This window comes from Oncorhynchus kisutch, linkage group LG21 (assembly GCF_002021735.2).
Source record: "Oncorhynchus kisutch isolate 150728-3 linkage group LG21, Okis_V2, whole genome shotgun sequence".
NCBI lineage: Eukaryota > Metazoa > Chordata > Actinopteri > Salmoniformes > Salmonidae > Oncorhynchus > Oncorhynchus kisutch.
Genome location: NC_034194.2, coordinates 41,754,668 through 41,781,181, shown reverse-complemented (window position 1 = coordinate 41,781,181; position 26,514 = coordinate 41,754,668). Strand labels below are relative to the sequence as shown.

At 39.1% G+C, this 26,514-nt stretch overlaps 1 protein-coding gene across 1 annotated transcript in view; it reads left to right on the top strand.

Moving 5' to 3' along the window:
- LOC109882923 (steroid hormone receptor ERR2-like) overlaps nt 1-18,394 on the top strand; it is a 56,191-nt gene extending 37,797 nt beyond the window's left edge. Inside the window, exons 4-6 of the mRNA XM_031800089.1 lie at nt 963-1,124; nt 13,457-13,726; nt 17,191-18,394. Coding sequence (XP_031655949.1) covers nt 963-1,124; nt 13,457-13,726; nt 17,191-17,435 — 677 coding nt within the window. The 3' untranslated portion in view covers nt 17,436-18,394. The remainder of the gene's footprint in view (nt 1-962; nt 1,125-13,456; nt 13,727-17,190) is intronic.
- The last annotated feature ends 8,120 nt before the right edge of the window (nt 18,395-26,514 follow it).

Sequence of the window (26,514 nt, the reverse complement as noted above, 5' to 3'; positions counted from 1 at the left end):
TCTGCTAGATGACTCCATGTAATGTCAACGTTGAGCGGCTTCAATTGCAAGTAGATTGTAGGTTTTAATGTTCAATGGGGAAAAATGTTAAAATTGTATGTTTTAAATAAAGGTACAAACCCAGGTCATGTGACATGATCCACTCAGGGTTCTACCACTCGGGTTCTACCACTCGGGGTTCTACCACTCAGGGTTCTACCACACGGGGTTCTAAACATGGTGCATGTTGGGTTGTACAACACTAACATCTCACTATGCAATCTACTCTAAACCTCTGTCCATCCACAGGCATCTAATCACACATCTTGTTTCTCTCTCTCCCTCCCCCCCCCTCTCTCTCTCTCTCTGTCTTTCTCTTTCTCTCTCTCCCCCCTCTATCTCTCTCTCTCTCCCTCCAACTCTCTCCCTCCAACTCTCTCTCCCTCCCTCCAACTCTCTCCCTCCCCCTCTCTCGCTCTCGCTCTCCCTCCAACTCTCCTCCTCTCTACATCCCCCTCTCTTTCTCTCTCTCTCCCCCCTCTCTCTCTCTCTCTCTTTCTCTCTCTCTCTCTCTTTCTCTCTCTCTCTCTCTCTCTCTCTCTCTCTCTCTCTCTCTCTCCCTCCAACTCTCCTCCTCTCTACCTCCTCCTCTCTTTCTCTCTCTCTACCCCTCTTTCTCTCTCTCTCTCTCTCTCTCTCTCTCTCTCTCTCTCTCTCTCTCTCCCTCCAACTCTCCCCCCCTCTCTCTCTCCCCCTCTCTTGTTTCTCTCTCTCCCTCCCCCCTCTCTCTCTCCCTCCCCCTATCTTTCTCTCTCCCTCCCCCTCTCTTTCCCTCTCTCTCCCCCCTCTTTCTCCCTCCCCCTCTCTTTCTCTCTCTCTCTCTCTCTCTCTCTCTCTCTCTCTCTCTCTCTCTCTCTCTCTCTCTCTCTCTCTCTCTCTCTCTCTCTCCCTCCAACTCCCCCCCCTCCCTCTCTCTCGGCCAGTGACAAAGATCGTGTCTCACCTGCTGGTGGTTGAACCAGAGAAGATCTATGCCATGCCAGACCCGACCATGCCAGACGGAGACATCAAGGCCCTGACCACTCTGTGTGACCTGGCTGACAGAGAACTGGTGGTAATCATCGGCTGGGCCAAACATATCCCAGGTAGAGGGGACTATATTATCTACACAGAGCACTCCCAACATATCCCAGGTAGAGGGGACTATATTATCTACACAGAGCACTCCCAACATATCCCAGGTAGAGGAGACTATATTATCTACACAGAGCACTCCCAACATATCCCAGGTAGAGGAGACTATATTATCTACACAGAGCACTCCCAACATATCCCAGGTAGAGGGGACTATATTATCTACACAGAGCACTCCCAACATATCTCAGATAGAACTGGAGGAAAGGAACATTAAAGCCACAAAACTCTTTTGAATAAGTGCTCTCATTAACTCTCTCTCTCTCACTCACACACCCTCTAAGGATAATGAACATCTGCTCCACATCTACCCGGAGGGGAGAGACAATTCCATATTCTCCACATGTAAATCAATAGAGAGCAACTGAAGCCGTGTGTGTGTGTGTGTGTGTGTGTGTGTGTGTGTGTGTGTGTGTGTGTGTGTGTGTGTGTGTGTGTGTGTGTGTGTGTGTGTGTGTGTGTGTGTGTGTGTGTTGGAGGATGGGGGTAGGGGTACCTCCCTTTAGTCAATGTATTCCATTTCAATTTGAGATTTTTTTTTTAAATACAATCCTCTTACTTCCTTTTAAGACTGATTACACAAGGAGCAGTCTGTTCCATTGGTTTATTTAGGGAGGTACTCATGGTGGACTCGTTCCTCTCCTCCTCTCGACTCAAACCTACATCTGAATAGTTATACACTTTCTTAGAGCTCATTGTTTTCAGGAGTCTTAATTGAAAAATATTTAAATTCAAAGATAAATCCTTTGAATTCTCTTAAAATATATCATCCCTCTGTAGATATTCTGAGCATTTACTGTTGGTATCGCTGGTTTGATCTCTCCTAAGCAATTTGCCCTGAGAGTACTGTTCTTGGGTCAGTTTCTAACCATAACCTCCCAGTGATTAAGGTTCAGTCTTGGGGAGGGTGAGCTGATCCTGAATCTGTGGTTTACTGTGATCTGCTGATTATGTAGGACCCAGGGGCGATGTAACCTGATTAGGGAGATTACAGGGTGGACCCAGGGGAGATGTAAGGAGATTACAGGGTTGACCCAGGGGAGATTACAGGGTGGACCCAGGGGAGATATAACCTGATTAGGGAGATTACAGGGTGGACCCAGGGGAGATGTAACCTGATTAGGGAGATTACAGGGTGGACCCAGGGGAGATATCATCAGCAGTGGGAGATTAGACTACATGGTGGCCAGGTAACAGGTATCATTAACAGAAAGGTAACAGGTATCATTAACAGACCGGTAACATGTATCATTAACAGACAGGTATCATTAACAGACAGGTATCATTAACAGACAGGTATCATTAACAGACAGGTATCATTAACAGACAGGTAACAGGTATCATTAACAGGTATCATTAACAGACAGGTAACTGGTGTCATTAACAGACCGGTAACAGGTATCATTAACAACCTAACAGACAGGTAACAGGTATCATTAACAACCTAACAGAGAGGTAACAGGTATGATTAACAACCTAACAGACAGGTAACAGGTATGATTAACAACCTAACAGACAGGTAACAGGTATGATTAACAGACAGGTAACAGGTATGATTAACAGACAGGTAACAGGTATGATTAACAGACAGGTAACAGGTATCATTAACAGACAGGTAACAGGTATCATTAACAGACAGGTAACAGGTATCATTAATAGACAGGTAACAGGTATCATTAACAGACAGGTAAAAGTATCATTAACAGACAGGTAACAGGTATCATTAACAGACAGGTAACAGGTATCATTAACAGACAGGTAACAGGTATCATTAACAGACAGGTAACAGGTATCATTAACAACCTAACAGACAGGTAACAGGTATCATTAATAGACAGGTAACAGGTATCATTAACAGACAGGTAACAGGTATCATTAACAGACAGGTAACAGGTATCATTAACAGACAGGTAACAGGTATCATTAACAAACAGGTAACAGGTATCATTAACAGACAGGTAACAGGTATCATTAACAGACAGGTAACAGGTATCATTAACAGACAGGTAACAGGTATCATTAACAGACCGGTAACAGGTATCATTAATAGACAGGTAACAGGTATCATTAATAGACAGGTAACAGGTATCATTAACAGACCGGTAATAGGTATCATTAACAACCTAACAGACAGGTAACGGGTATGATTAACAGACAGGTAACAGGTATGATTAACAGACAGGTAACAGGTATCATTAATAGACAGGTAACAGGTATCATTAACAGACAGGTATCATTAACAGACAGGTAACAGGTATCATTAACAGACAGACAGGTAACGGGTATCATTAACAGACAGGTAACAGGTATCATTAACAGACAGGTAACGGGTATCATTAACAGACAGGTAACAGGTATCATTAACAGACAGGTAACAGGTATCGTTAACAGACCGGTATCATTGACAGACAGGTAACAGGTATCATTAACAGACAGGTAACAGGTATCGTTAACAGACCGGTATCATTAACAGACAGGTAACAGGTATCATTAACAGACAGGTAACAGGTATCATTAACAGCATAAAGCAATGTTGAGGCGTCGCTACAAACCCGGGTTTGATCCCAGGCTGTGTCACAACCGGCCGTGACCGTGAGTCCCACATAAAATGTAATGCCAAAAACAGATTAGATGAACTGGAATGAGAGCTGTGAGCATTAAAAGAGAAGTAAGCAAACCATGTCCCTAATGAGTCACCGCCCCTACATTATCACTAAAGGTGTCTGCATACTAGGATCGGTTTGCTCCTAGCAGAACTCGGCTAGGCGAAGTGAACATCTGTGCCCCGCATCTTCCCTTAAAAACTCCTTCGATATAGGGGGCGCTCTTTTAATTTTTGGATAAAAAAAACGTTCCCGTTTTAAACAAGATATTTTGTCACGAAAAGATGCTCGACTATGCATAGAATTGACAGCTTTGGAAAGAAAACACTCTGACGTTTCCAAAACTGCAAAGATATTATCTGTGAGTGCCACAGAACTGATGCTACAGGCGAAACCAAGATGAAATTTCAAACAGGAAATGCCCCAGATTTTGATTGCGCTGTGTTCCAATGTCTCCTTATATGGCTGTGAATGCGCAAGGAATGAGCCTACACTTTCTGTCGTTTCCCCAAGGTGTCTGCAGCATTGTGACGTATTTGTAGGCATATCATTGGAAGATTGACCATAAGAGACTACATTTACCAGGTGCTCGCTTGGTGTCCTCTGTTGCAATTATTGCGTAATCTCCAGCTGCGTGCATTTTTCCATTTGCTTCAGAGGAGAAACCCAACTGCTACGAATGACTTATCATCGAATAGATATGTGAAAAACACCTTGAGGATTGATTCTAAACAATGTTTGCCATGTTTCTGTCGATATTATGGAGTTAATTTGGAAAAAAGTTCGGCGTTGTAATGACTGAATTTTAGGGGTTTTTTCTTAGCCAAAAATGATGAACAAAACGGAGCGATTTCTCCTACACAAATAATCTTTTTGGAAAAACTGAACATTTGCTATCTAACTGAGAGTCTCCTCATTGAAAACATCCAAAGTTCTTCAAAGGTAAATGATTTTATTTGAATGCTTTTCTTGTTTTTGTGAAAATGTTGCCTAGCTATCAATACTCTTACACAAATGCTTGTGTAGCTATGGTTGAAAAGCATATTTTGAAAATCTGAGACGACAGTGTTGTTAACAAAAGGCTAAGCTTGTGAGCCAATATATTTATTTCATTTCATTTGCGATTTTCATGAATAGTTAACGTTGCCGAAGTCCTTGCCGAAGTCCAAAACAAACAAAAAATGGTACAACACGTCATTGTAATATACAAACTGTTTCGGATGGGAAGCATACGGGCGCCTTTAAACCGCAAAGAGCCCTTTTGTAAACCGCAAAGAACCATTTTGAAGGGCTCAAAGGTTTCTTTGAGTCTTTGTGTTCCACATAGAACCATCACCTTTCCAAAGAACCCTTGAGGAACCCTCTTCTCTTAGTTCGTATGATCTTCTATGTAGAAGAACCCCTTACCCGCTAACGACTCGTGTGTGTGTGTCTTTGTGAGGTCATAGAGCAAAACAAGATGACACGTGCGTATTCCGGAAGAGTCTCTCAGCTTTTCAAAGATGAGTCATAATAGTGTGTATCTCAAACCGTTCTGTCTTTGCGGAGGTTTTGTTGAGAAGAAATGGACTAATCCAACGGTACAACCCAGCAGTCCGTAGCTCAAACACAGTATTTATAAAAAATAAATGTAAAAATGAATTTAAAATAAATTTAGGTTTAGAAGCCCTATTATCACGCCAGTGTGATCGTGGGACTCAAGAAAAAAACACATGGGGGCTTGAGCTCACCGACCTGACTGCAGAGTGAGGTCAAAGGTCGGCGTATAGATGAGTTGGAAACCGTGCTTGTCCATTTGTAGAGTTGGAATCAGACCAAAACATTTTGTTGTCCTTTTACAGTGTTATTCCTTTATCTACAGCAGACTTACTGACTGTATCAACGAGCTGTAACACAAAGCTATAATCCAATCATCCGATACCTGATTAACATACACAAATATACATACAGTGTGTATGTGTATATATATATATATATATATATATATATATATATATATGTATACCTTCCTAATATTGAGTTGCAGCCCCCTTTGCCCTCAGAACAGCCTCAATTCGTCGGGTCATGGACTCAACATGGTGTCAAAAGCGTTCCACAGGGATGCTGTCCCATGTTGACTCCAATGCTTCCCATAGTTGTGTCAAGTTGACTGGATGTCCTTTGGGTGGTGAACCATTCTTGATACACACATGAAACTGTTGAGTCTGAAAAACCCATCTGCTTTACAGTTTTTGACATGAACCGGTGTGCCTGGCACCTACTACCCTACCCCGTTCAAAGGCACTTCAATATTTTGTCTTGCCCATTCACCCTCTGAATGGCACACATACACAATCCATGTCTCAATTGTCTCAAGGCTTTAAAATCCTTCTTTAACCTGTCTCCCCCCCTTCATAAAATCCACTGATTGAAGTGGATTTGAAGTGATATCAATAAGGGATCATAGCTTTCACCTGGATTCACCTGGTCAGTGTATGTCATGGAAAGAGCAGGTGTTCTTAATGTTTTGTCCAGTCAGCGTATGCTACATTTACATGTTAGTCACTTAGCAGTATGTTACATTTACATGTTAGTCACTTAGCAGTATGTTACATTTACATGTTAGCCACTTAGCAGTATGTTACATACATAAATACATGTTAGCCACTTAGCAGTATGTTACATTTACATGTTAGTCACTTAGCAGTATGTTACATTTACACGTTAGCCACTTAGCAGGATGTTACATTTACATGTTAGCCACTTAGCAGGATGTTACATACATAAATACATGTTAGTCACTTAGCAGTATGTTACATACATAAATACATGTTAGCCACTTAGCAGTATGGTACATTTACATGTTAGTCACTTAGCAGTATGTTACATTTACATGTTAGTCACTTAGCAGTATGCTACATTTACATGTTAGTCACTTAGCAGTATGTTACATACATAAATACATGTTAGCCACTTAGCAGTATGTTACATTTACATGTTAGTCACTTAGCAGTATGTTACATACATAAATACATGTTAGTCACTTAGCAGTATGTTACATACATAAATACATGTTAGTCACTTAGCAGTATGTTACATTTACATGTTAGCCACTTAGCAGTATGTTACATACATAAATACATGTTAGTCACTTAGCAGTATGCTACATTTACATGTTAGTCACTTAGCAGCATGTTACATTTACATGTTAGTCACTTAGCAGTATGTTACATACATAAATACATGTTAGTCACTTAGCAGTATGTTACATTTACATGTTAGCCACTTAGCAGTATGTTACATACATAAATACATGTTAGTCACTTAGCAGTATGTTACATTTACATGTTAGCCACTTAGCAGTATGTTACATACATAAATACATGTTAGTCACTTAGCAGTATGTTACATTTACATGTTAGTCACTTAGCAGTATGTTACATACATAAATACATGTTAGTCACTTAGCAGTATGTTACATTTACATGTTAGTCACTTAGCAGTATGTTACATTTACATGTTAGTCACTTAGCAGTATGTTACATACATAAATACATGTTAGTCACTTAGCAGTATGTTACATTTACATGTTAGTCACTTAGCAGTATGCTACATTTACATGTTAGTCACTTAGCAGTATGCTACATTTACATGTTAGTCACTTAGCAGTATGCTACATTTACATGTTAGTCACTTAGCAGTATGTTACATTTACATGTTAGTCACTTAGCAGTATGCTACATTTACATGTTAGTCACTTAGCAGTATGTTACATACATAAATACATGTTAGTCACTTAGCAGTATGCTACATTTACATGTTAGTCACTTAGCAGCATGTTACATTTACATGTTAGTCACTTAGCAGTATGTTACATACATAAATACATGTTAGTCACTTAGCAGTATGTTACATTTACATGTTAGCCACTTAGCAGTATGTTACATACATAAATACATGTTAGTCACTTAGCAGTATGCTACATTTACATGTTAGTCACTTAGCAGCATGTTACATTTACATGTTAGTCACTTAGCAGTATGTTACATACATAAATACATGTTAGTCACTTAGCAGTATGTTACATTTACATGTTAGCCACTTAGCAGTATGTTACATACATAAATACATGTTAGTCACTTAGCAGTATGTTACATTTACATGTTAGCCACTTAGCAGTATGTTACATACATAAATACATGTTAGTCACTTAGCAGTATGTTACATTTACATGTTAGTCACTTAGCAGTATGTTACATACATAAATACATGTTAGTCACTTAGCAGTATGTTACATTTACATGTTAGTCACTTAGCAGTATGTTACATTTACATGTTAGTCACTTAGCAGTATGGTACATTTACATGTTAGCCACTTAGCAGTATGGTACATTTACATGTTAGTCACTTAGCAGTATGTTACATACATAAATACATGTTAGCCACTTAGCAGGATGGTACATTTACATGTTAGTCACTTAGCAGCATGTTACATTTACATGTTAGCCACTTAGCAGACGCTCTTCCAGGAGCCACGAGGTTTAAGCCCCAACGCTCTTACAGGAGCCACGAGGTTTAAGCCTCAACGCTCTTATAGGAGCCACGAGGTTTAAGCCCCAACGCTCTTACAGGAGCCACGAGGTTTAAGCCTCAACGCTCTTACAGGAGCCACGAGGTTTAAGCCTCAACGCTCTTATAGGAGCCACGAGGTTTAAGCCCCAACGCTCTTACAGGAGCCACAAGGTTTAAGCCTCAACGCTCTTACAGGAGCCACGAGGTTTAAGCCTCAACGCTCTTAACCATTAGGCTTCCAGTCACCCTATATATGGCAACTATTTATGTATCTACGCTGTAAAAAACTAAAAAACATACAAAAAACAGTCAAACTCAAGGCCGCACAGGGTGCCAAACATTAACCGTAAAAATAGATACGTTTTTTTTTTGTAGATTCAAATTAAAATCTTTTAAATTACAGACTTTTACATTACAAGTTAGAGTGACAACAACTGTTAATTAACAGACATTCCCTGCTTTCGCAGGCTATCATTACAGAAAGAAATTTCTGATAAAAGTTTTTTAAACTTTTTTAAGAATTTTAAGAATGAACTGGAACATATTGTTAGAAATACGTTCTAAATAGTCAATGTTTGGGGTAAATTACTATATTTACAGTTTTCAACAGTAATTATATATAAATACACAGCAAAATACAATACTTTCTGATTTAAAGTAAGCGCTTTTTAAGGTGTAAATCAACTTGCCAATTTTGTTTTAAAAAAAAAATACATAAATAGTTGCCATATTTTGGGGTAAACCTCTGTGTATTTGCTGTATTCCACAGTCATTTCATAGGATTGTCTCATCAAAATGCAGCACATTATGTAATTATGCGCAAGACATGGTTGATTTTAAAAACATTGTTATCAAAACAATACTCGGAATCAAAAAGCCGATGGAAAAATCTTAGGGTCACATTTTAAATGCTGCCGTAAGAGCCCTTTGCGCCTGTGTATAGAGTGGTCCATATTGAAGCGCCTCAATTTCACCTATCCCATGCTACCCTGCTTCTCTCACAGCCATAACAGCTTCACAGAACGAAATAATAAAGTCCAGTTGTACAATCCCGTTAAAGTTTACACACCCCTTGCAAATCTTAAAAATTAAGGGTATTCAAAATATATATCTTTTTAAATAAATAAAATCTACAGATCTACTCCACCATTTTCAAAGTGAAACCAAGTTAAAGAGAACCTTTGTTGAAGCACCTATTGGCAGTCATTACAGCTGTAAATAATCACCAATAAGATTCGACCGACTTTGTATCACACTTAAGGAAAACATATTAATTAAAGGACACCTGCTGTTTGAATGACAGACTGACCAGGTAAATCCAGGTGGAAGCTATGATCCGTTATTGACGTCAGTTGTTAAAATCCACTTAAAATCACTGTAGATGAAAAGGGAGGAGACGAGTTAAAGAAGGATTTTAAAGCCTTGAGACAATTGAGATTGTATATGTGTGCCATTCAGAGGGTGAACGGATAAGACAAAAGATTGAAGTGCCATTGAACGGGGTAATGGTAGTAGGTGTCAGGTGCACCGGTTTGAGTGTGTCAAGAACTGCAACGCTGCTGGGTTTTTCACACTCAACACTTTCCTGTGTGTATCAAGACAGGTCCTCCACTAAAAGCACATCCAGCCAATGGTCGAAAAAGGGGCATTAATGAAAGCGGACATTAAAGGGGCATTAATGAAAGCGGACATTAATGGGGCATTAATGAAAGCGGACATTAAAGGGGCATTAATGAAAGCGGACATTAATGGGGCATTAATGAAAGCGGACATTAAAGGGGCATTAATGAAAGCGGACATTAAAGGGGCATTAATGAAAGCGGACATTAATGGGGCATTAATGAAAGCGGACATTAAAGGGGCATTAATGAAAGCGGACATTAAAGGGGCATTAATGAAAGCGGACATTAAAGGGGCATTAATGAAAGCGGACATTAAAGGGGCATTAATGAAAGCGGACATTAAAGGGGCATTAATGAAAGCGGACATTAAAGGGGCATTAATGAAAGCGGACATTAATGGGGCATTAATGAAATCGGACATTAAAGGGGCATTAATGAAAGCGGACATTAAAGGGGCATTAATGAAAGCGGACATTAATGGGGCATTAATGAAAGCGGACATTAGTGGGGCATTAATGAAAGCGGACATTAAAGGGGCATTAATGAAAGCGGACATTATAGGGGGAAATTAATGAAAGCGGACATTAGTGGGGCATTAATGAAAGCGGACATTAAAGGGGCATTAATGAAAGCGGACATTAGTGGGGCATTAATGAAAGCGGACATTAGTGGGGCATTAATGAAAGCGGACATTAGTGGGGCATTAATGAAAGCGGACATTAGTGGGGCATTAATGAAAGCGGACATTAATGGGGCATTAATGAAAGCGGACATTAAAGGGGCATTAATGAAATCGGACATTAAGGAGGCTGACGTGAATTGTGCAGAGCAACAGATAGGCTACAGTTGGACAGTCCAGTGCAACATTGGTGCCCAAAGACCCGTAAAATAATGCACAACTCGTCGTACTTTCACACGAATGGGGTACGGCAGCCGATGACCTGACAGAGTTCCACCTCTTTCAGCAAAAAGACTAGAAACTGCGGTTACAGAGGGCTGAGGAACGAAAACACTGGAGAATTGGAAAAACATTCAGAATCGTGGTTCCTGCTGTTTCACGCTGATGGGAGGACGAGGGAGTACATGGGAGGACGAGGGAGTACATGTGAGGACGAGGGAGTACATGGGAGGACGAGGGACTACATGGGAGGACGAGGGACTACATGGGAGGACGAGGGACTACATGGGAGGACGAGGGAGTACATGGGAGGACGAGGAAGGACGAGGGAGTACATGGGAGGACGAGGCGGTACATGCGTCCATCATGCCTCATGTCAACATGGTAGGCTGGTGGTGGCGTGGGGTGTGTTTTCATGGCACACATTGGGCCCCTTGATAAACGTGTTTTAACATAATATCTGAACATTATAGCCAATCAGGTGCATCGCTTCATGTCAGTGGTCTATCCATCTGCATATATATATTTTTTTCTTATACCACAAGGCTAGATTTGTCCGGGAATAGTTCCATAAACATGACAGTGAATTCAGCTTACTGCAGTGGCCTGCCCAGCCACCAGAAGCATTGGAGTCAACATGGGTCAGCATCCCTGTGGAACGCTTTCGACACCTTGTAGAGTCCATGCCCCAACAAATTGAGTCTGTTCTGAGGGCAAAAGGGGGTGCAACTCAATATCAGGAAGGTGTTCCTAATGTTTTGTACAATCAGTGTATCATCAGTTTTTGCAAACTGAGTTTCTAGTGATCTGACTCTGATACATTCCCAGAGTAAAAATATATATATTTTACCCCCCTTGTTCGTTAGTAAACTGTGTCAAATTTGCTGGAAATTATATTTTCTTTGTGACCTAGCTCCTTGATTTCACTAATAAATGTGGAAAATTACAATCGACATGCTGGTGTGAAAGTCAAACACCCTCCACATGGAGCCAATAAGGCAAAACAATATATATAATATATAATATATATAATATACAATATATATAATATACAATATATACAATATACAATATATATAATATACAATATATATAATATACAATATATATAATATACAATATATATAATATATAATATATATAATATACAATATATATAATATACAATATATACAATATACAATATATAATATACAATATATATAATATACAATATATATAATATACAATATATATAATATACAATATATATAATATATAATATATACAATATACAATATATATAATATACAATATATATAATATACAATATATATAATATATATAATATACAATATATATAATATACAATATATATAATATACAATATATATAATATACAATATATATAATATATATAATATACAATATATATAATATACAATATATATAATATACAATATATATAATATATATAATATACAATATATATAATATACAATATATATAATATACAATATATATAATATACAATATATATAATATACAATATATATAATATATATAATATACAATATATATAATATACAATATATATAATATACAATATATATAATATACAATATATATAATATACAATATATATAATATATATAATATACAATATATATAATATACAATATATATAATATACAATATATATAATATACAATATATATAATATACAATATATAATATATATAATATACAATATATATAATATATATAATATACAATATATATAATATACAATATATATAATATACAATATATATAATATACAATATATATAATATACAATATATATAATATACAATATATATAATATATAATATATATAATATACAATATATATAATATATATAATATATATAATATACAATATATATAATATATAATATATATAATATATAATATATATAATATATAATATATAATATATATAATATATATAATATACAATATATATAATATATAATATATATAATATACAATATATATAATATACAATATATATAATATATAATATATATAATATACAATATATATAATATACAATATATATAATATACAATATATATAATATATAATATATATAATATACAATATATATAATATATATAATATACAATATATATAATATATATAATATACAATATATATAATATATATAATATACAATATATATAATATATAATATATATAATATATATAATATATAATATATATAATATATAATATATATAATATATATAATATACAATATATATAATATATAATATATATAATATACAATATATATAATATATATAATATATATAATATACAATATATATAATATATAATATATATAATATATATAATATATATAATATATATAATATATAATATATATAATATATAATATATATAATATATAATATATATAATATATATAATATACAGTATATATAATATATAATATATATAATATACAATATATATAATATACAATATATATAATATACAATATATATAATATACAATATATATAATATACAATATATATAATGTATATATATTAGGCCTAAACCCGACCTATCCTCCTCTAGGATTCTCCAGCCTGTCTCTGGCAGACCAGATGAGTCTACTGCAGAGTGCCTGGATGGAGATCCTGGTCCTGAGCATCGTGTTCCGCTCGTTGGCCTGTGAGGAGGAGCTGGTGTATGCTGAGGACTATGTGGTGGATGAGGAGCATGCTCGTCTATCTGGCCTGCTGGACCTGCACGTTGCCATTCTGCCTCTGGTCCGACGCTATAAGAAACTGAGCGTGGAGAAGGAGGAGTTTGTCACGCTCAAGGCTATCGCCCTCGCTAACTCAGGTATGGACACAGATGACAGACACAGTCAGAAATGCACAAACATACACACACGCACAAATTGTTATTACTATATTTGCTGAAATATGTCAGACTCATAACACCAGTTGTTGATAGGAGACACAGGAAACAGTCCCCCTTAAAGATTGACATTAGAGTATGTCTGAATGGTCAATCTCTGGTAAATCTAAGTAGCTGACATGTAATTAAAACAAAACAAAATGTCGCCAATCTCAGAGGGCAATCGCATCCACACAGACGATCTGAGATAAGAGGGGACAAAGGGGTCAACAACACGGCTGTTTAATTAAATGTCCCTGCTGTGCCACTGTGTGTGTGCGTGCTCGCCTCTTCTGAAGGCACGTGTGTGTGTGTGTGTGTGTGTGTGTGTGTGTGTGTGTGTAGCGTCTGTGTGTGATTGTCAGTGTTCTCTATCTCCTTTCTCTCTCCTCCCCTATTTTTCTCTCTCCTCCTCTCTCCCTCTCTCCTCCCCTCTTTCTCTCTCTCCCTCTTTTTCTCTCTCCTCCCCTCTTTCTCTCTCCTCCCCTCTTTCTCTCTCCTCCCCTCTTTTTCTCTCTCCCTCTTTCTCTCTCTCCCTCTTTCTCTCTCTCCCTCTTTTTCTCTCTCCCTCTTTCTCTCTCTCCCTCTTTCTCTCTCTCCCTCTTTTTCTCTCTCCTCCCCTCTTTTTCTCTCTCCTCCCCTCTTTTTCTCTCTCCCTCTTTTTCTCTCTCCTCCCCTCTTTTTCTCTCTCCCTCTTTCTCTCTCTCCCTCTTTTTCTCTCTCTCCCTCTTTTTCTCTCTCCTCCCCTCTTTTTCTCTCTCTCTCTCTCATCTTTCTCTGTCTCTCTCTCATCTTTCTCTGTCTCTATAACAGTAGCTTCCTGCCAGCTCTCCACAGCCAAGGGAGATATATTTAGCATTTCATTAGGAAAACAGTGCATGTCAATAAAATGTGTTAAGTGGAGTGGAATGAGCATCAGGGAGCGACGGGGCTTGTTTGTTTCCATGTGAAGATGCCTCTCTCCTATCGACAGTTTGCTTGTCCCCTTACTAATCAATGACTGTTTGGAGGATCCTGTCCCCTTACTAATCAATGACTGTTTGGAGGGTCCTGTCCCCTTACTAATCAATGACTGTTTGGAGGGTCCTGTCCCCTTACTAATCAATGACTGTTTGGAGGATCCTGTCCCCTTACTAATCAATGACTGTTTGGAGGGTCCTGTCCCCTTACTAATCAATGACTGTTTGGAGGATTTTTTTCTCATGGGAGGGAGAGAGGTACAACAGAAAGAGAAAGGGATGGAGAGAGGTACAACAGAAAGAGATGGAGAGAGGTACAACAGAAAGAGAAAGGGATGGAGAGAGGTACAACAGAAATATATGGAGAGAGGTATAACAGAAAGGGATGGAGAGGTACAACAGAAATAGATGGAGAGAGGTACAACAAAGAGAAAGGGATGGAGAGAGGTATAACAGAATGGGATGGAGAGGTACAACAGAAAGAGAAAGGGGTGGAGAGAGGTATAACAGAATGGGATGGAGAGGTACAACAGAAAGAGAAAGGGATGGAGAGAGGTACAACAGAAAGAGAAAGGGATGGAGAGAGGTACAACAGAAAGAGAAAGGGGTGGAGAGAGGTACAACAGAAAGAGAAAGGGGTGGAGAGAGGTACAACAGAAAGAGAAAGGGGTGGAGAGAGGTATGACAGAAAGGGATGGAGAGGTATAACAGAAAGGGATGGAGAGGTATAACAGAAAGAGAAAGGGGTGGAGAGAGGTACAACAGAAAGAGAAAGGGGTGGAGAGAGGTACAACAGAAAGAGAAAGGGGTGGAGAGAGGTATGACAGAAAGGGATGGAGAGGTATAACAGAAAGGGATGGAGAGGTATAACAGAAAGAGAAAGGGGTGGAGAGAGGTACAACAGAAAGAGAAAGGGATGGAGAGGTACAACAGAAAGAGAAAGGGGTGGAGAGAGGTACAACAGAAAGAGAAAGGGGTGGAGAGAGGTACAACAGAAAGAGAAAGGGGTGGAGAGAGGTATAACAGAAAGAGAAAGGGGTGGAGAGAGGTACAACAGAAAGAGAAAGGGATGGAGAGGTACAACAGAAAGAGAAAGGGGTGGAGAGAGGTATAACAGAAAGGGATGGAGAGGTACAACAGAAAGAGAAAGGGGTGGAGAGAGGTACAACAGAAAGAGAAAGGGATGGAGAGAGGTATAACAGAAAGAGATGGAGAGAGGTACAACAGAAAGAGATGAAGAGAGGTACAACAGAAAGAGAAAGGGATGGAGAGAGGTACAACAGAAAGAGAAAGGGATGGAGAGAGGTACAACAGAAAGGGATGGAAAGGTACAACAGAAAGAGAAAGGGATGGAGAGAGGTACAACAGAAAGAGAAAGGGATGGAGAGAGGTATAACAGAAAGAGATGAAGAGAGGTATAGAGTGGTTGGTAGAAGGGGATCAGAGAAGCTGAGAGGCCCGGCCAGCTGAGAGGCATTTGAACACTGTCTCACAGAAATCTGGTGCTGTAGGTGTGTGTTTGTGTGACAGCTGTGGAAAATCATGGCCATTGATTTAGTAATTAGCTCAGTATCGATGGGATCTACTCCAGCCAGCTGATGGATTACATGGAAATTGTTTCTTCAAAGTTAGTTTTGCATTGCGCCCTTCACACACTGAACACAAACACACACGCATGCATGCACACACGCAACCACACAAACATGCACACACGCACACGGCACACACAGCGCACACACACACATGCCCAGTGGAGTATAGGATCACACACACACACACACATGCTCAGCGGAGTATAGGATCACACACACACACACACACACACACACACACACACACATGCTCAGCGGAGTATAGGACCACACACACACACACATGCTCAGCGGAGTATAGGATCACACACACACACACACACATGCTCAGCGGAGTATAGGACCACATACACACACACACACACACATGCTCAGCGGAGTATAGGACCACACACACACACACACACACACACACACACACATGCTCAGCGGAGTATAGGACCACACATACACACACACATGCTCAGCAGAGTATAGGACCACACACACACACACACACACTAATGCATTAGTAGATATGTAGATATGGTACAATATACAGAGAAATGAATATTTTTCCCTGCCTATGCACAAGGTATTTCTATTCATGCAGCCGAGCCATGCTCTCCCTGAAGTCCTGGCCAAGCACAGGCATTTATTAAGTCCCGTGATTAACCACGAGAGAGAGAGAGAGATTCAGAAATTGGATGCTTGCTAAAAAAAAACGAGCCACTGAATTTAAAGTGGCTCCTAAAAAAAGTTTATTTGCGAGCTGCTTTTTGTTTGGTATTAAATAAAAGACAACTAAAGTTTCTCCCTCTCTCCTTCCCTCCCTTCCCGCCTCTCCCACCGTCCCTCCTTCTCTACCTCCGTATAGACTCCATGCATATAGAGGATGTAGAGGCTGTTCAGAGGCTCCAGGACTCTCTCCATGAGGCATTGCAGGACTTAGAAGGTGGCCACAACACGGAGGACCCTCGGCGGACAGGAAAGCTGCTGATGACCCTTCCCTTGCTCCGTCAGACCGCCGCCAAGGCCGTGCAGCACTTCTACAGCATCAAGGTGCAGGGAAAAGTGCCCATGCACAAACTCTTCCTGGAGATGCTGGAGGCCAAGGCTTGATGATTGGACCGGGGGATTGACGGACAGCTGCATCACTCAATGAGGAGGATGGACAGCCTGTGAATAGGTGGGGTAACACCATGGAGACCTATGACAGCCACGGGATGAAGTTGACTGCTGTTACTGTGGATCGAAACCCACATCTAGAACTTAAGAAAAGGAGGAATAGAGCAGGAAAATAGACCAAGAGATTTTAGGGGTGAATATAAAACGCTTTGATGTAGGATATAGTCATGTATGTGAAGATGCTGTGTACAGAACTGTGGCTCTTGTTATAATCAGAGACCCTTCGCTCTAGATCACCGGTAGCTACTGGGAGTTATCTTTCTCTTTTGTTTTAGAATCTCAGTTGTAAAGAGGTTTGTTTTGTTGTTGGTTTTTTTTTTCACCTTGAAGCTGAAGTATGACTATTAGTAATATGTTGTGATGAATCTGAATGGTTAGAGCCGCTCAGTTATCTTTCTCTTTTGTTTTATAATCTCAGATGTACAGCATTACAGTCTGGTATATATGTATTTACGGTTATTGTGTCAAATTGCAGTGTTAAAGGGGTTTGGGGATGATTTCATATTATGTTCTTCAATCAACCTCAAAGAAACAGATCCCTACACCTATGAAGATAAAAGCTTCTGAAGTCTTCCTAACCAGATCTGGGTTCAAATTCAATTGAAATCTTTCAAAATATGTTGAACGTTTGATTGAGTCTGCCTGGAGTGCCATATCGGTGAGATTTGCCCTTTTGGACTATACCATTTAATTCAGTTGGTCAAGCAAACTCATTCCAAATACTATTTGAACCCAGGTCTGTTCGAAACACATTTACCTCCTCCTAGTTTCATCAACAACACTGTTCCATCCAAGTCTGGTGCTTAGAGAGGGATGGAGTGCACTCTTCTAAATAAATATATATATTCTCTCTATAATCTAAAAGGGTTCTTTGGCTGTACCAGTAGGAGAACTCTTTCAAAAAACATTTTTTGGTTCAAGGTAGAGTTCTACCTGGAACCCAAAAGGTCTGTACCTGGAACCCAAAAGGGTTCTTCTTGGAACCAAAAACAGTTCTACTTGGAACCCAAAGGGATTCTACTTGGAACCCAAAGGGATTCTACTTGGAACCCAAAGGGATTCTACTTGGAACCCAAAGGGATTCTACTTGGAACCCTAAAGGGATTCTACTTGGAACCCTAAGGGATTCTACTTGGAACCCAAAGGGGTTTTCCTATGGAGGCAGCCGAATAAAAATTTTTTTTAACCCTTTTTAAATCTAAAGGTGTAGTGAACTGGTGAGCATACAGATGCAGGATCTTAATTTGATCACCCTGTCTCAGGATAACCTTCTGCAATGCAGGAAATTAAAAACTTGAGTAATTGAGGTTTAAAACGGCTTCTGGCATTTTTAATTTCCACTTAGAAATTTCAGACTTTATTTTTTTTCTTATAAAAAATGTCTCAACCACTACAAAAATGTCCATTTAATTATGATCCACATAATAATTAACATTTCCTGTTGCCGCAGGATTAGTTCCCTGCTGTTGCACACTGGCTCAAATTAAGATCCTACATCTGTACAGTAGTTAAATATGTTGCACTGAGTCTCTGGGTCCTAGGTAATAATGTGGCACTAATGAATGTAGTACATTAGCTCATTCTCACTGGTCGTATCTGCTCATCACTACTGCTTTTAGATACTAAAGACACCTAAGCTAAATGTGTGTGTGAAGTGAATCAGTGGAGGCTGCTGAGGGGAGGACGGCTCATAATAATGGCTGGAACGAAGTGAATAGAATGGCATCAAACACATGGAAACCATGGAAACCATATTTGATACCATTCCGTTCCAGCAATTACCACGAGCCCCTCCTGCCACCAACCTCCTGTGGTGTGTGTGTGTGTGTGTGTGTGTGTGTACATTTCAGTTAACACTTATAATACTGCAAAGAATAACCTAGTATACTGTATAGACTCAGACCTCTAGTCAGCAATAACACTGTATGGACTCAGACCTCTAGTCAACAATAATAACATACTGTATGGACTCAGACCTCTAGTCAACAATAATAACATACTGTATGGACTCAGACCTCTAGTCAACAATAATAACATACTGTATGGACTCAGACCTCTAGTCAACAATAATAACACACTGTATGGACTCAGACCTCTAGTCAACAATAATAACATACTGTATAGACTCACACCTCTAGTCAATAATAACATACTGTATAGACTCACACCTCTAGTCAATAATAACATACTGTATAGACTCACACCTCTAGTCAATAATAATAACATACTGTATGGACTCAGACCTCTAGTCAATAATAATAACATACTGTATGGACTCAGACCTCTAGTCAATAATAACATACTGTATGGACTCAGACCTCTAGTCAATAATAATAACATACTGTATGGACTCAGACCTCTAGTCAATAATAACATACTGTATGGACTCAGAACTCTAGTCAATAATAGCATACTGTATGGACTCAGACCTCTAGTCAATAATAACATACTGTATGGACTCAGACCTCTAGTCAATAATAATAACATACTGTATAGACTCAGACCTCTAGTCAATAATAGCATACTGTATGGACTCAGACCTCTAGTCAATAATAACATACTGTATAGACTAAGACCTCTAGTCAATAATAATAACATACTGTATAGACTCAGACCTCTAGTCAATAATAACATACTGTATAGACTCAGACCTCTAGTCAATAATAATAACATACTGTATAGACTCAGACCTCTAGTCAATAATAATATACTGTATAGACTCACACCTCTAGTCAATAATAACATACTGTATAGACTCAGACCTCTAAGCAATAATAACATACTGTATAGACTCAGACCTCTTGTCAATAATAATAACATACTGTATAGACTCAGACCTCTAGTCAACAATAATAACATACTGTATGGACTCAGACCTCTAGTCAACAATAACACTGTATAGACTCAGACCTCTAGTCAACAATAATAACATACTGTATGGTCTCAGACCTCTAGTCAACAATAATAACATACTGTATGGACTCAGACCTCTAGTCAATAATAATAACATACTGTATGGACTCAGACCTCTAGTTAATAATAACATACTGTATGGACTCAGACCTCTAGTCAACAATAATAACATACTGTATGGACTCACACCTCTAGTCAATAATAATAACATACTGTATGGACTCAGACCTCTAGTCAATAATAATAACATACTGTATGGACTCAGACCTCTAGTCAATAATAATAACATACTGTATGGACTCAGACCTCTAGTTAATAATAGCATACTGTGTGGACTCAGACCTCTAGTCAATAATAATAACACTGTATGGACTCAGACCTCTAATCAATAATAACATACTGTATGGACTCAGACATCTAGTCAATAATAATAACATACTGTATGGACTCAGACCTCTAGTCAATAATAGCATACTGTATGGACTCAGACCTCTAGTCAATAATAACATACTGTATAGACTAAGACCTCTAGTCAATAATAATAACATACTGTATGGACTCAGACCTCTAGTCAATAATAATAACATACTGTATAGACTCAGACCTCTAGTCAATAATAACATACTGTATAGACTCAGACCTCTAGTCAATAATAACATACTGTATAGACTAAGACCTCTAGTCAATAATAATAACATACTGTATAGACTCAGACCTCTAATCAATAATAACATACTGTATAGACTCAGACCTCTAGTCAATAATAATAACATACTGTATAGACTCAGACCTCTAGTCAATAATAATAACATACTGTATAGACTCAGACCTCTAGTCAATAATAACAACACTGTATGTACTCAGACCTCTAGTCAATAATAACATACTGTATGGACTCAGACCTCTAGTCAATAATAACATACTGTATGGACTCAGACCTCTAGTCAATAATAACATACTGTATGGACTCAGACCTCTAGTCAATAATAACATACTGTATGGACTCAGACCTCTAGTCAACAATAACACTGTATGGGCTCAGACCTCTAGTCAATAATAATAACATACTGTATGGACTCAGACCTCTAGTCAATAATAACATACTGTATGGACTCAGACCTCTAGTCAATAATAACATACTGTATGGACTCAGACCTCTAGTCAATAATAATAACATACTGTATGGACTCAGACCTCTAGTCAATAATAACATACTGTATGGACTCAGACCTCTAGTCAATAATAGCATACTGTATAGACTCAGACCTCTAATCAATAATAACATACTGTATAGACTCAGACCTCTAGTCAATAATAATAACATACTGTATAGACTCAGACCTCTAGTCAATAATAATAACATACTGTATGGACTCAGACCTCTAGTCAATAATAACACTGTATGGACTCAGACCTCTAGTCAATAATAACATACTGTATGGACTCAGACCTCTAGTCAATAATAACATACTGTATAGACTCAGACCTCTAGTCAATAATAACATACTGTATGGACTCAGACCTCTAGTCAATAATAACAACACTGTATGGACTCAGACCTCTAATCAATAATAAAAACATACTGTATGGACTCAGACCTCTAGTCAATAATAACATACTGTATAGACTCAGACCTCTAATCAATAATAACATACTGTATAGACTCAGACCTCTAGTCAATAATAATAACATACTGTATAGACTCAGACCTCTAGTCAATAATAATAACATACTGTATGGACTCAGACCTCTAGTCAATAATAACACTGTATGGACTCAGACCTCTAGTCAATAATAACATACTGTATGGACTCAGACCTCTAGTCAATAATAACATACTGTATAGACTCAGACCTCTAGTCAATAATAACAACACTGTATGGACTCAGACCTCTAATCAATAATAATAACATACTGTATAGACTCACACCTCTAGTCAACAATAATAACATACTGTATGGACTCAGACCTCTAGTCAACAATAACACTGTATGGACTCAGACCTCTAGTCAACAATAATAACATACTGTATAGACTCACACCTCTAGTCAACAATAATAACATACTGTATGGACTCAGACCTCTAATCAATAATAACATACTGTATGGACTCAGACCTCTAGTCAACAATAATAACATACTGTATGGACTCAGACCTCTAATCAATAATAATAACATACTGTATGGACTCAGACCTCTAGTCAACAATAATAACATACTGTATGGACTCAGACCTCTAGTCAATAATAATAACACACTGTATGGACTCAGACCTCTAATCAATAATAATAACACACTGTATGGACTCAGACCTCTAGTCAATAATAATAACATACTGTATGGACTCAGACCTCTAGTCAATAATAATAACATACTGTATGGACTCAGACCTCTAATCAATAATAACATACTGTATGGACTCAGACCTCTAGTCAACAAGAATCAAAAATCAATCAGAATATATTAGCAGTATTCTAATTTATGCATTTACATTACTAGCATATCTCTGACTAGTGTTCTTTATCCAGAGAAGTTTATCCAGGATATGGTGGTGTCATTATGTGTAATTTATGTGCCATTTAGTTCGAGTACTCAAACATCTGGTGGAGAATACAGTCACAGTGATGGTCTGTCACGGGGTTGCCACGACACCAGTATGGCGGTACTGTCACGGGGTTGCCACGACACCAGTATGGCTATACTGTCACGGGGTTGCCACGACACCAGTATGGCTATACTGTCAAGGGGTTGCCATGACACCAGTATGGCTGTACTGTCACGGGGTTGCCACGACACCTGTATGGCTATACTGTCATGGGGTTGCCACGACACCAGTATGGATATACTGTCACGGGGTTGCCACGACACCAGTATGGCTGTACTGTCACGGGGGTGGCCACGACACCAGTATGGCTGTACTGTCACGGGGTTGCCACAACACCAGTATGGCTACACTCAGAGGTATCATGGTAAGGAAACAAAACATGAAGCTGCCTGTTTTTCGTGAGAAAAAAACCTGTTTTAAACATACAGCCTTTTGTTGTCATCCGGAGTCACATTTTGTTTTTTCTCCATAGACTAAATCACACATTTGACATGTCAGGTTTTTAATAACCATAGAGTTTAGTCTGTCTCTTTGTTTTATTTTTGCTTTGGATAATTGAGTACTGTCGTATTCGCAAAACTGGTATTGTGTCAACCCTATTCTGTCCTACCCTGGGCAGAGAGGGGAGAGATGTGGAGAGGGGAGAGAGAGCCCTGTTCCCCTCTTCAGAGATCCACATGGGGAACAGATACAGTAATGTAATGTGTAGCAAATTATAGCTCAATACAGTAGAGACAGCCATTCCCATGGCACCAACCCCAACCTCCCTCCTCTCAAAGGTGGAACTATTCATTTAAACCCCATACCCTGTTCAGAACATCTCCTGTACCGTCAACCATATGAAATGGGCTTCAGCGTTCTGCTAACAGTATCCCGTATCTTCCTCCACTGTCCCTGTCCCCATAACGGGCTCGAACCAGTGATCCTCTGCTCGCAGACACACGTGACCACCCTCTTTTGAAAAACGGACCAACCCATTAGAGCTATCTAAAAAAATATTGAAAATCGGTAGCTCCATCTGCAATGGTTCAAGCTAGCTGTTGAGTGAGCTTACAGTTTGTTTTTGTTAAACCTAGTCTACTGTAATGTTGTTGAGGATGACAAAGAGTTATTAGGTAAAAAGATGACTAATTCAGTGATAAGGAGAACAGAGATACTATGCCCTATGTACTGCTCCAAGATCAGTTATCTCCCCCCAATGGTAAACCACATCTGCTGTGCATCTAAAAGACAGAACTGTCTCCAGGTCAGATTTTAACCACAGTATTGTAATCTATTTGGAATTAAGTTAGCTATGCACATGCTCAGTTCATGTTATAATAGCTCAGAAAAGCCTAAAACCAGAATTTACATTATTATGGTGTTGGGATAAATGCAGAAGACCATATTTCAGTTGAATACGATCAGTTATACAACTGACTAGGTATCCCCCTTTCCTTTCTGTTGTACAACTGACTAGGTATCCCCCTTTCTGTTGTACAACTGACTAGGTATCCCCCCTTTCTGTTGTATAACTGACTAGGTATCCCCCCTTTCTGTTGTATAACTGACTAGGTATCCCCCCTTTCTGTTGTACAACTGACTAGGTACCCCCCTTTCCCTTTCTGTTGTACAACTGACTAGGTATCCCCCCTTTCTGTTGTACAACTGACTAGGTATCCCCCTTTCTGTTGTACAACTGACTAGGTATCCCCCTTTCTGTTGGACAACTGACTAGGTATCCCCCCTTTCCCTTTCTGTTGTACAACTGACTAGGTATCCCCCCTTTCTGTTGTACAACTGACTAGGTATCCCCCCTTTCTGTTGTACAACTGACTAGGTATCCCCCTTTCTGTTGTACAACTGACTAGGTATCCCCCCTTTCTGTTGTACAACTGACTAGGTATCCCACCTTTCCCTTTCTGTTGTACAACTGACTAGGTATCCCCCTTTCTGTTGTAGAACTGACTAGGTATCCCCCCTTTCCCTTTCTGTTGTACAACTGACTAGGTATATCCCTTTCTGTTGTACAACTGACTAGGTATCCCCCTTTCTGTTGTATAACTGACTAGGTATCCCCCCTTTCTGTTGTACAACTGACTAGGTATCCCCCTTTCTGTTGTACAACTGACTAGGTATCCCCCTTTCTGTTGTATAACTGACTAGGTATCCCCCTTTCTGTTGGACAACTGACTAGGTACCCCCCTTTCTGTTGAACAACTGACTAGGTATCCCCCTTTCCCTTTCTGTTGTACAACTGACTAGGTATCCCCCCTTTCTGTTGTACAACTGACTAGGTATCCCCCCTTTCTGTTGTACAACTGACTAGGTATCCCCCTTTCTGTTGAACAACTGACTAGGTATCCCCCCTTTCTGTTGTACAACTGACTAGGTACCCCCCTTTCTGTTGTACAACTGACTAGGTATCCCCCCTTTCTGTTGTACAACTGACTAGGTACCCCCCTTTCTGTTGTACAACTGACTAGGTACCCCCCTTTCTGTTGTACAACTGACTAGGTATCCCCCCTTTCTGTTGTACAACTGACTAGGTATCCCCCTTTCTGTTGTACAACTGACTAGGTATCCCCCCTTTCTGTTGTACAACTGACTAGGTATCCCCCCTTTCCCTTTCTGTTGTACAACTGACTAGGTATCCCCCCTTTCTGTTGTACAACTGACTAGGTATCCCCCCTTTCTGTTGTACAACTGACTAGGTATCCCCCTTTCTGTTGTACAACTGACTAGGTATCCCCCCTTTCTGTTGTACAACTGACTAGGTATCCCCCTTTCCCTTTCTGTTGTATAACTGACTAGGTATCCCCCTTTCCCTTTCTGTTGTATAACTGACTAGGTATCCCCCTTTCCCTTTCTGTTGTATAACTGACTAGGTACCCCCCCTTTCCCTTTCTGTTGTACAACTGACTAGGTATCCCCCTTTTCCTTTCTGTTGTACAACTGACTAGGTATCCCCCTTTCTGTTGTACAACTGACTAGGTATCCCCCCTTTCCTTTCTGTTGGACAACTGACTAGGTACCCCCCCTTTCTGTTGTATAACTGACTAGGTATCCCCCTTTCCTTTCTGTTGTATAACTGACTAGGTATCCCCCTTTCTGTTGTACAACTGACTAGGTATCCCCCCTTTCTGTTGTACAACTGACTAGGTATCCCCCCTTTCTGTTGTACAACTGACTAGGTATCCCCCCTTTCTGTTGTACAACTGACTAGGTATCCCCCTTTCTGTTGAACAACTGACTAGGTATCCCCCCTTTCTGTTGTACAACTGACTAGGTACCCCCCTTTCTGTTGTACAACTGACTAGGTATCCCCCCTTTCTGTTGTACAACTGACTAGGTACCCCCCTTTCTGTTGTACAACTGACTAGGTACCCCCCTTTCTGTTGTACAACTGACTAGGTATCCCCCCTTTCTGTTGTACAACTGACTAGGTATCCCCCTTTCTGTTGTACAACTGACTAGGTATCCCCCCTTTCTGTTGTACAACTGACTAGGTATCCC